The sequence below is a fragment of the Carcharodon carcharias genome, chromosome 23 (genome assembly GCF_017639515.1).
Source record: "Carcharodon carcharias isolate sCarCar2 chromosome 23, sCarCar2.pri, whole genome shotgun sequence".
Lineage (NCBI taxonomy): Eukaryota > Metazoa > Chordata > Chondrichthyes > Lamniformes > Lamnidae > Carcharodon > Carcharodon carcharias.
In genome coordinates this window covers 48,098,123-48,110,783 of record NC_054489.1, presented here as the reverse complement: position 1 = coordinate 48,110,783, position 12,661 = coordinate 48,098,123, and the positions used below count along the sequence as shown (strand labels likewise).

General features: G+C 44.0%; 1 protein-coding gene across 1 annotated transcript in view; it reads left to right on the top strand.

The window, feature by feature from the left end:
- LOC121269028 (glial fibrillary acidic protein) overlaps positions 1 to 12,661 on the top strand; it is a 61,408-nt gene that overhangs the window by 16,513 nt on the left and 32,234 nt on the right. The window contains exons 3-5 of the mRNA XM_041173413.1: positions 621 to 681; positions 4,615 to 4,710; positions 5,620 to 5,781. Coding sequence (XP_041029347.1) covers positions 621 to 681; positions 4,615 to 4,710; positions 5,620 to 5,781 — 319 coding nt within the window. The remainder of the gene's footprint in view (positions 1 to 620; positions 682 to 4,614; positions 4,711 to 5,619; positions 5,782 to 12,661) is intronic.

Here is a 12,661-nt window from a genome sequence, read left to right as displayed (position 1 = left end):
TCCTTCATTCAAAGAAGAGGGGGGGGGACAGCAAACACTACATTCATGTGCCTGCTAGCTCAGCAACAGCACTGGGAAAAGTGCCAATGTCCATCATTGGGAACAGAGTGAGTGAGCACATGGGAAGATGTAGTCTGATTACATAGAGTCAGCACGCTGGTGTGATCGAATTATCCTAATGGAGTCCTCTGGAGGGCAAAGGAGGTCAATGGAGGGCAAGTACATGGAGTTTAAGACTTTTAATATCTGATTATAGGCAGATGGTTGGGTCACATGCAGAAAGCGTCTAAGCAGAAAATCTGCTCATTGGGAAACACTTTACTGGCATGTAGAGACAGAGGGCACTGATTGGGAAACACTTTACTGGCGTGTAGAGACAGAGGGCACTGATTGGGAAACATTTTACTGGCGTGTAGAGACAGAGGGCACTGATTGGGAAACACTTTACTGGCGTGTAGAGACAGAGGGCACTGATTGGGAAACATTTTACTGGCGTGTAGAGATAGAGGGCACTGATTGGGAAACATGAACTGTTAGAATCAGAGCTGCAGGGTCTTGTTCTTCAACTTCTTTAATAAAACCACATCCCTACCCCCCACTCCAACACTGTTTTTTTTCAGATTACAGGACGAGATCAACCTGCGGTCAGAGGCTGAGAACAACTTGGCAGTGTTCAGACAGGTATGAAACTGTGTCAGAGAAGACTGAATGTCTGGGGCTCTGAATCTCTAACAGTGAAACCGTGCACCAGTGCGCAAATGCTAGATGTGGGATTGATTAAGATAGCAGAGAGATGAATTAGTATCTGAGTTAGTTCTCCTAGGGTTCAGGACAATAGTGTTATTGGACACACATGGGCAGGACCATGAATTACCTGCATTGGACACTTTAGTGAAAACCTTTCTACTTAGAACTGACTTCAGATTCTTCAATGGAAGAACGTTCCAGTAGGTTCCATAAAGGGTTTGTGGTCCTCACCAACAGATCTTCCTCCCTATCCTACACCCCAGTGGTGGGTGGTAGCATTGTGGTATTGTGACTGGACTGGTAATCCAGAGACCCAGGGTAATTCTCTGGGGACCTGGGTTTGAATCCCACCATGGTAGATGGTGGAATTTGAATTTAATAAATATCTGGAATTAAAAGTCTAATGATGAAACAATTGACATAAAAAAACCCCATTGTCCTTTAGGAAGATTTGTTGGCCTTCATGTGACTTCAGATTTCAATGTTGTGGTGTGGGATTGACCTCTGCCACAGGCAGCAAAAAAATGTCGTTCAATTGCCTCAAGGCCTTTTAATTGTCAGTGGGCACACTGCCGACTGTAACCTACTTGGATTTCCAAAAGGCCTTTGATAAGATGCCACACATCAGGTTAATATGTTGACTGAAAGTATCTCAGAAGTACCAAGGTGAAAATGCTATTTCACTGCTGCTCTGATGGAACAGAGGAGGTAGGAGGCAGATCTCCTCAGAAGGAATCGGAATACCTGCGCTCCAAAGAGTGGCCAGGAAAAGGTACCTATAGTAACACCATCTTAGGTGTAACCTCACCTCCTCTGAGATGCCAACTTAAGTTGCAAATTGCGACAAACCAAAGATGGAAGGTCCACAACTACAAACCCTAGGCACAATGGCAACTAACAGTAACTCAAACAGAGGCATGAAGAAAACCATAATGAACAGAGAAAAAAAGCTCAAAGTGCTATTCTCGCTAAAGGGCGCAAGCTCCAAGGGGTTTTTGGTGCAGCACTTGCTTTCAATGCATCGTCAAAGGTGCCAGCATTAACCAGCACTGCAACCTGGTAAAGGCCAGAATTTTAGACCCTTCAGCCAGTGTAAACAATGTTGCTCCAGCTCAGCACAGAATTGGTGCTCCCTGTGCTCCGAAGAATGGTTATAAGCCCGAGGATTGGAAGTATTTTAGAAACCAGCAAAGGGCGACCAAAAAGTTGATAAAAAGGAAAGAAAGTAGAATATGAGAGTAAACTACCCAGAATGATAAAAACAGATTGTAAGAGCTTTTACAAGTAGACGAAAAGGAGTGTAGCTAAAGTAAACATTGGTCCCTTGGAGGTTGACAGGAGAATTTATAAAGGCAAATTAGGAAAAGGCAGAGAAGTCGGACAAATATTTTGTCTGTCTTCATGGTAGAAAACAAAAATTAAATGTCAAAAATAAAGGGTAACCCAGGGGTTAATAAGAGTGAGTAATTAATATAAGCTGAGAAAAAGGATTAGAGAAGTTTAAGGAACTAAAAGCCAAGAAATCCCAGGACCCTGATAGCTTACTTCCCAGGGTTCTAAAAGGAGTAGCTGCAGAGATAGAGAATGTGCTGGTTGTGATTTTCCAAAATCCCCTAGATTCTAGAAGGTTCCCGGTGGATTGAAAGTTAGCAAATGTAACACCACTATTCAAGAAAGGAGGAAGAGAGAAAATAGGAAGCTACTTAACAATTAGCCTGATCTCTGTTGTCAGAAAAAGGCTGGAATCTATTATTAAGGAAATCAAATAAATTAGCCAAACATGATTTCCCTTTCATAAAACCATGTTAATTCTGTCTGTTCATACTATGACTTCTTGAGTGCATTATTAAAAGCTTTTTGAGAATGTAACTAGTAGGATAAATAAAGGGAAACAAGTACATGTAGGCTACTTGGATTTCCAAAAGGCAGCTGATAAGATGCCACACATCAGGTTAATATGCAAGATAAGGGCTCGTGGAGTTGGGGTTAATATATTGGCTTGGACAGAGGATTGGTTAACAAACAGGAAGCAAAGAGTAGAGATACATGGGACTTTTTCAAGTTGGCAGTCTATGACTAGCGGAGTGTCATGAGGATCAGTGCTGGAGCCTCAACTATTTACAATCTATATTAATGACTTAGATGACGAGACGGACTGTATTGTATCCAGATTCACTGACAAAATAAAGCTATATGGGGGAATGTAAGCTGTGAGGAGGACACAGAGAAGCTACAAACAGGTATAGACAGGTTAAGTGAATAGGAAACGAGGTAGAATGTAATGTGGGGAGGTATGAGGTTATTTACTTTGGTTGTAAGAATAGAGAAGCAGAATATTTTTTAAAGGAATAAAACTGCTAAATTATGTTCAGAGAAATTTGGGCATGCTCATACAAGGAACACAAAGTTAGCATGCAGGAAGGCAAATGGCATGGTGGTCTTTATTCTGGGGGATTGGAGGTTTTGCTACAATTGGTGAGATCACACCTGGAGTACAGTGCACAGTATTAAAGGGAGGATAACTTGAACTGGAGACTATACAGCAATGGTTCACTGGATTGGTCCCTGGGATGAGAGGGTTGGCGTATGATGAGAGGCTAAGTGAACTGAGAATTTAAACTGGAGTTTAGAAGAATCAGAGATGATTTTGTTGAGACATATAAGATTCTGAAGGGAATTGACAGGGTAAACAATGAGAGGTTTTTTCCCCCCTGGCTGGGGAATCTAGAACATGGGGGCACAGTCTCAGGATAAGGGGTCAATCATTTAGGATTGCAATGAGGAGAAATTACTTCACTTAAAGGTTTGTGAATCTTTGGAATTCTCTACCCCAGAGGGTTGTGGATGTTCCATCATTGAATATATTTAAGGCTGCAATAGACAGATTTTTGTCTCTCAGAGAATCAAATGATATGGGGAGTGAGTGGGAAAGTGGAGTTGAGACAGAAGATCAGCCTTGATCATATTGGATGGTGGAGCAGGCTCGAGAGGCTGTATGGTCTATTCTTGCTCCCATTTCTTCTGTTCTTATGTTCTTGTAACCACACTGCCCAGCCTGTGCTTTGTGAGTTACACATGCCCAGTATGGTACAGACACAAACTCAGTCCAGAAGGCCCCAGGCCTGTGCTGGTATCTAATCCTGGCCAGTGCAACAGTAAGATTTCTGCAGTTGCTCTGATTGGTCCCCAGGTGATGGAGGGAGAGGAGAAAAAACAAGCGGGTTCCCTGCTCCTGAGCGCAGTCCAATAACTGGTACCGGAAAGGATCCATGTAGGCATATGGTGGGAACAGTAAAATGCCCTGAAACTGCAGACTTCAATATTGGCAGAGAACCCTCAGATTGTGGACTCCTTGTAAGGTTTCAGGCAGATGAAGATTATAGAGTGAAACTGAACAGTCCCATCTACAAACTTTCAATAGCAGTCATTTTTGGGCTTTCATTGTCTATCCTCTGATAAGATGCCACACATCAGGTTAATATATTGGCATGGACAGAGGATTGTTTAATAAACAGGAAACAAAGATGTAGGGATCCATGGGACTTGTTCAAGTTGGCAGGCTATGACTAGTGGAGTGTCATGAGGATCAGTGCTGGAGCCTCAACTATTTACAATCTATATTAATTACTTATATGAAAAGACCATCTCCACCTTTGAAACCCCTCTCTTCTGAAACTTTTTCCCTCGATGGAACCCTCTCCGAGCCCCCTCTGCACTGAAACCCCTCTCTGATTCTTCGCTTTAATACATTGTTCTTGAAACCAGTAGGGTCTAGGAAGCCCATTAGGAGGCAGCTCCCCGCTGGTGCTCTGACACACTCTGAAAGATTGCCTAATGCTGTATCTAACCCTGCCCTCCCCTCCCAAGGATGTCGATGAGGCTGCTTTGATTCGGATCGACCTTGAGCGGAAAATTGAATCCCTGCAGGATGAGATTGACTTCTTGAAGAAAGTCCATGATGAGGTAAGGACTGTCCGCCCACTGTGGTTGGGAATGGGTAGGGAGTGCCTGGGATCCAATTGGATTCTGGCTACAGTGATCCGGCTCCTTCTTCCTCACACCAACAGGTCCGCTGGCAGATCTGCCTAAAGAATAAAGAACTAGTTGGGGGATTCCTTACATCTAATGAAAACTTTAAATTGTGAAGCCACAAAGCCAGGGTTCAGCCATGTGAGTAGGAAGACCAACAGCCTCAATGACTGTTACAGGAGCAAAATACTGCAGATGCTGGAAATCTGAAATAAAAACAGAAAATGTTGGAAGAACTCAGCAGATCTGGCAGCATACGCGGAGAGAAACAGAGTTAATATTTCAGGTTTTGCAGACCCTTCATCAGAACTGAGAGCACTTAGAGATGTAACAGCTGAGAAGTAAGGTGGGAGGAAGAACAGAAGAGGAAGGTCTGGGATAGGGTGTAAGGCAGGAGAGATTAACTGACAAAAGGGCTAATGGTAATGGAACAAGTAAAGAAACAAAAGATGGCCTAGAGGACACAGTTGATCACATCATCCTTTCCAATGCCTGTTGTCCAGCTGGGTGGAACTGGTTCCATTCTTATCTATCTATTCATAGCCACAGAACCACTTGCAATGACTTCTCTTCCTGCTCCTGCATTGTTACCTCTGGTGTATGCTTGGTCCCTTCCTATTTCTAATGCTACCCTTGGGATGGGGGGAGAAGTGGCATGGTTGGGGTTGGGGAAGGGGTGGGAGGCAGTGTCACTGGCCACAGAATACCCTCATGGGGGTTGGGGGGGGTGTTGTGGGGAGCAGAGGGGATATCCCTGAGCACAGAGCACCCTCAAGAGGCAGGGTCCCTGCATGGAGCTGTTTGACTGATGCTTTCACCTGTTTCCTGATCTTGCTCCTCTAGGAGATCCGGGAACTGCAAGATCAGTTGCAGATGCAGCAGGTCCACGTTGAGGTGGACATGTCCAAGCCAGACCTCACTGCTGCCCTCAAGGATATTCGCATTCAGTATGAGTCTGTCGCCAGTAAGAACATGCAGGAGGCTGAGGAGTGGTACAAATCCAAGGTAAGCAAGCTCGATCACTCATGCTCACAGTGAAGATTAACAGCTCCATCTCAAAAAGAAGAAAGTGTTGCGTTTATAAAGAGCCTTTCACAACCTCAAGACAATGCAAAGCATCTTGATGTGTAATCCCTGTTCTAAAGTAGGAATCATAGTAAACAATATACAGATAGCAAGATTGTAGGAACAGCAATGAAATCAATGGGCAGAGAATGTCTTTTCAGAATAAATATTGGCCAGCACACCAATTCTTTGAAATAGCACTATGAAAGCATCTACATCCACCTGAGAGGGTAAATGGGAGCTCAGTTGAGCATCTCACCTGAAAGATAATATCCCTGACAATGCAGCACTATTCAGTACTGCACCAGAGGGTCAGCCTAGATTATGTGTGCCAGTCCCTGGAATAGGACATAAAAACAAAATCTTCTAACTCAGAGGCTGCCAATGGAGTCATGGCTGGCAGTATAATTCACCAACTGGGCTCCCATTTCTAATTCTTTGTTGGAACACCATCAGATAAATGGATATGGCCAGCAGGTCACCAATATACTTTGTCAGTGGGGTTGAAGGTGGCTCGACCATTTGCATAACCACAGAGGCTGGGAATGTGACCATTAACCTAAAACTAAACGTGGGGGGTGGGGGGAGAGTCTATCAGCCAATTGGGATCTTTAATTGTGAAAACGGGCAACAAAGATCCGCTGTTACTCTGTGTCTCTATATTCACTCCACCTATCAAAAAGGGTGAACTTCGAATAATAGGATCATACTTTAGTGGTGAATCCTTTGCTCACCAAATGAACCTTGTAGAAAATCAAAATCAAACAAAAACTAAACTAAAGAATGAAGTAGTTAATGATGTGTTGGTGTGTACCAGATGATTTGTTTGGGGGTGTTGGTGTGTACCAGATGATGTGTTTGGGGGTGTTGGTGTGTACCAGATGATGTGTTTGGGGGTGTTGGTGTGTACCAGATGATGTGTTTGGGGGTGTTGGTGTGTACTAGATGATGTGTTTGGGGGTGTTGGTGTGTACCAGATGATGTGTTTGGGGGTGTTGGTGTGTACTAGATGATGTGTTCGGGAGTGTTGATGTATTTAGGAGTGTTGGTGTGTACTGGATTGTGTGTTCTAGATTGTTGCTGTGTACTAAATGATGTGTTCGGGATTGTTGGTATGTACTAGATGATGTGTTTGGGAGTGTTGGTGTGTACTAGATGATGTGTTTGGGAGTGTTGGTGTGTACCAGATAATGTGTTTGGGAGTGTTGGTGTGTACTAGATGATGTGTTCGGGAGTGTTGATGTATTGGAGTGTTGGTGTGTACTGGATTATGTGTTCTAGATTGTTGCTGTGTACTAGATGATGTGTTTGGGAGTGTTGCTGTGTACTAGATGATGTGTTCAGGAGTGTTGGTGTGTACTAGACGATGTTTTCAATAGTGTTGGTTTGTACCAGATGATGTGTTTGGGAGTGTTGGCGTGTACTAGATGATGCGTTTGGGAGTGTTGGTGTGTACTACGTGTTCAGGATTATTAGTGTGTACCAGATGCTGTGTTTGGGAGTGTTGGTGTGTACTAGATGATGTGTTTGGGAGTGTTGGTGTGTACTAGATGATGTGCCTGGGAATGTTGACCTGTAATAGATGATGTGTTGTGAGTGTTGGTGTGTATTTGATGATGTGTTTGGGAGTGTTGATGTTCAACGGATGATGTGTCCGTGAGTGTTGGTGTGTCTGAGATGATGTGTTCTGGAGTGTTTGTGTGTACTAGATGATGTGTTTAAGAGAGTTGTTGTGTACCATGTGATTTGTTGGGACTGTTTGTGTGTACTGGATGATGTGTTGAGAGTGCTGTTGTTTACTAGATGCTGTGTTTGGGAGTGTTGGTGTGTACTAGATGATGTGTTTGGGCCTGTTGGTGCGTACTGGATGATGTGTTTGGGAGTGTTGGCGTTCACCGGATGATGTGTTGAGAGCGTTGGTGTGCACTAGATGACGTGCTGAGTGTGCTGATGTGTACGAAATGATGTGTTGTGTAGTGATGTGTTTCAGCGTGTTGGTGTGTGTCAGATGATATGTTGGGAGTGTTATTGTGTACTAGATGCTGTGTTCGGAAGTGTTGGTGTGTACTACATGATGTGTTTGGCAGTTTAGGTGTGTACTAGATGAAACGTTCGGGAGTGTTGCTGTGCACTAGATTATGTGTTTGGGAGTGTTGGTGTGTACCAGAAGATAGTTTTGGGAGTGTTGGTGAGTACTGGATGCTGTGTTCAGGAGTGTTGATCTGTACAAGATGATGTGTTTGGGAGTGTATGTGTGTACTAGATGATCTGATCTGGGGTGTTGGTGGGTACTAGAGGACGTATTTGGAAATGTTGTGTATTAGCTGATGTTTTGGGGAGTGTTATTGTATACCAGATGATGTGTTGGGGGTATTGGTGTGTACACACCAATACTCCCAAACACATCATCTAGTGCACACCAACACTCCTAAACACATCAGCATGTACATGGCAACCCTCCCACTACATCACCTAGTACACACCAACACTCCGAACACATCCTCTAATAAACACCACCACTCCCAAACACGTAATCTAGTACACACCAACACTCCCAAACACGTCATCAGATTCTGTGAGGGAATGATGCTGTGTACCTGATGGTGTGTTGAGCATAGGTTTTTCCAAGATGATCTGTTCAGGAGTGTTGGTGTGTACTAGCTGCTGTATTCATGAGTGTTGGTGTGTACTGGATTATGTGTTTGGGAGTGTTGGTATGTACTAGATTATGTGTTTGGGAGTGGTGGTGTTTATTAGAGGATGTGTTCGGAGTGTTGGTGTGTACTAGGTGATGTAGTGGGAGGGTTGCCGTGTACATGATGATGTGTTCGTGAGTGTTGGTGTGAACAAGATGCTGTGTTCGTGAGTGTTGGTGTGCACTAGATGATGTGTTTGGGAGTGTTGGTGTATATTAGCAGATGTGTTCGGGTGTGTTGGTGTGCACTAGATGATGTGTCGGTCATGTTGGTGTGTACCAGATGATGTGTTTGGGAGTGTTGGTCTGCACTAGATGATGTGTTTGGGTGTGTTGGTGCGTATTAGATGATGTGTCGGTCGTGTTGGTGTGTACCAGATGATGTGTTTGGGAGTGTTGGTGTGTACTAGACACTGTGTTCAGGAGTATTGGTGTGCACTACATAATGTGTTCGGGTGTGTTGGTGTGTACTAGATGATGTGTTTGGGAGTGTTGGTGTGTTCTAGAAGATGTGTCGGGCATGTTGGTGTGTATTAGATGATGTGTCGGGAGTGTTGTTGTGTACATGATGTATTTGGGAGTGTTGGTGTGTACTAGCAGATGTGTTGGGAGTACTGGTGTGTACTAGATGATGTATTTTGGAGTTTTGGTGTGTACTAGATGATGTGTTTCAGGGTTTTGGTGTGTGCCTGATGATATGTTGGGAGTGTTGTTGTGTACTAGACGCTGTGTTCGTGAGTGTTGGTGTGTACTAGATGATGTGTTTGATAGAGTTGGTGTGTTCCAGAAGGTGTATCGGACATGTTGGTGTGCACATGATGATGTATTTTGGAGTTTTGGTGTGTACTAAATGATGTGTTTCAGGGTGTTGGTGTGTGCCTGATGATATGTTGGGAGTGTTGTTGTGAACTAGATGCTGTGTTCGCGAGTGTTGGTGTGTACTACATGATGTGTTTGGGAGTGTTGCTGTGTACTAGATGATGTGTTCAGTGTGTTGGTGTGTACTAAGTGATATGTTGGGAGTGCTGATGTGTACCTGATGTGTTTGGGATTGTTGGTGCATATTGGTTGATGTGTTTGGGGGTGTTGGTGTTCTCCAGATAATGTGTTGAGGGTGTTCTTGTGTGCTGGATGATGTGTTTGGAAGTGTTGGTCTGTACTAGATGATGTGATGGGAATGTTGATCTTTGCTAGATGATGTGTCAGGAGTGTTAGTATGTACTAGATGATATGTTGGTTATGATAGTGCATACTAGATGATGTGTTTAGGAGTGTTGATGCGTACCTGATGATGTGTTTGGGAGTGTTGGTGTGTATTAGATGTGGGTGTGTACTAAATGATGTGTTTGGAAGCGTTAATGTGTGCAAGATGATGTGTTTGGGAGGGTGTGTACTAGATAATGTGTTGAGAGTGTGGGTGTGTACTAAATGATGTGTTTGGAAGCATTAATGTGTGCAAGATGATGTGTTTGGGAGTGTTGAGGTGTACGAGGTGATGTGCTCATGAGTGTTGGTGTGTAGTAGATGATGTGTTTGGGAGTGTTGGTCTGTACTTGATGATTTGTACGGAATGTTGGCGTATACATAGGCATTGAGATCTATAGCACAGAAAAAGGCCCTTCAGCCCATCAAGCCTGCGCCGGTCAAACAGGTACCTAACTATTCTAATCCCATTTTCCAGCATTAGGCCCATAACCTTGTATGCCATGGCATCGCAAGTGCACATCCAAATACTTCTTAAATGTTATGAGGGTTTCTGTCTCTATCACCCTTTCAGGCAGTGAGTTCCAGATCCCCACCATCCACTGGGTGAAAAAATTCTTCCTCACATCCCCTCTAAACCTCCTGCCCTTTACCTTAGATCTATGCCCCCTGGCTATAGGTCCCTCCAGCAAGGGAAAAAGTTCCTTCCTTTCTACCCTATCTATGCCCCTCATAATTTTATACATCTCAATCATAACCCCCTCAATCTCCTCTGCTCCAGGGAAAGTAACCCCAGTCTACCCAATCTCTCCTCATAACTAAAACTCTCCAGCCCAGGCAACATCCTGGTAAATCTCCTCTGCACTCTCTCTAGTGCAATCACATCCTTCCTATAATGCGGATTCCAGAACTGCACACAATACTCGAGCTGTGGCCTAACCAGCGTTTTATACAGTTCCAGCATAACTTCCCTGCTCTTATATTCTGTGCCTTGGCCAATAAAGGCAAGGATCCCATATGCCTTCTTAACCAGATTAACTACCTCTCCCGCTACCTTAAGGGACCAGTGGACATGCACACCAAGGTCCCTCTGATCCTCGGTACTTCCCAGGGTCCAACAATTCATTGTGTATTCCCGTGCGTTGTTTGTCCTGCCCAAGTGCATCACCTCACACTTATCCGGATTAAATTCCATTTGCCCCTGATCAGCCCATCTGACCAGCCCATCCATGTCCTCCTGTAATTTAAGGCTATCCTCCTCACTATTTACCACCCCACCAATTTTCGTGTCATCCACAACCTTACTGATCAATCCTCCTACATTCAAGCCAAAATCATTTATATATACCACAAACAGCAAGGACCCAACACCAATCCCTGTGGAACCCCACTGGACACAGTCATCCAGTCACAAAAGCACCCCTCAACCATCACCCTCTGTTTCCTGCCACTCAGCCAATTCTGGATCCAATTTGCCAAATTGCTTTGGATCCCATGGGCTCTTACATTCATTTTCAGTCTCCCATGCGGGACCTTATCAAAAGCCTTGCTGAAGTCCAAGTAGACTACATCAAATGCATCGCCCTCATCTACACACCTGGTCACCTCTTCGAAAAATTCAATCAAATTGGTCAGACATGACCTCCCATTAACAAAACCATGCTGACTTCCTTGATTAATCCCTGCCTCTCCAGGTGTAAGTTAATTCTGTCCCTCAGAATTGCTTCCAATAGTTTCCCCACCAATGAGATTAGACTGACTGGCCTGTAGTTCCCTGGTTTATCCCTTCTTGAATAACGGTACCACATTGGCTGTCCTCCAGTCCTCTGGCACCTCTCCTGTGGCCAGAGAGGTATTGAAAATTATTGCCAGCGCTCCTGCTATCTCCTCCCTGCCTCACTCAATAGCCTGAGATACATTTCACCCGGGCCTGGAGATTTATCTATTTTTAAGCCTGCCAGACCACTTAGAACCTCCTCCCTTTCCATGCTAATTTCTTTAATTTTATCACAGTCCATCTGCCTGATTTCTATACCCACATCATCTCTCTCACTTGTGAACACCAAAACAAAGTATTCATTTAGAACCCTCCTCCGGTTCCACACACAAATTACCACTATGGTCCTTAATGGGTCCTACTCTTTCCCTAGTTAACCTCTTACTCTTAATGTACTTGTAAAATAACTTTGGCTTTTCCTTTATTTTACCTGCCAATGTTTTTTCATGCTTCATTTTTGCTTTCCTAATTTCCTTTTTAAGTTCCCCCCTACACATTCTATACTCCTCTAGGGCCTCCACTGTTTTGAGCCCTCAGTATCTGCCATAAGCCTCCCTTCTTCTCTTTATCAAATCCTGTATATCCCTCAACATCCAGGGTTCCCTGGATTTGTTGGTCCCACCCTTTGTCCTTACTGGAATATGTTGTCCCTGGACTCTCCCTAACTCCTTCTCGAATGAGTCCCACTGCTCTGACGCATATTTACCTAAAAGTAGCTGCTCCCAGTCCACTCTGGTCAAATCACATCTGATCATATTAAAATCGGCCTTCCTCCAATTTAGAACTCTGATTTCTGGGTCATCCATAACAACCTTGAATCTAATGGAGTTATGATCACTATCTGCAAAATTCTCTCCAATGATACCTCCACCACTTGCCTGGCTTCATTCCCTAAAAGTCCAGGAACTCCTATGTACTAGTTTAAAAAGCTCTGCTGGATGCATTTCAAGAATTCCGCTCCCTCTAAACCTATCACACTAACCCAGTTAATGTTGGAGAAGTTGAAATCCCCCACTATTACTACCCTATCATTTTTACACTTCTCTGAAATTTGCCTACATATGTGCTCTTCTATTTCTCTCTGACTGTTTGGGGGCCGATAGTACACTCCCAGCAATGTGATTGCTCCTTTTTTGTTTTTAAGT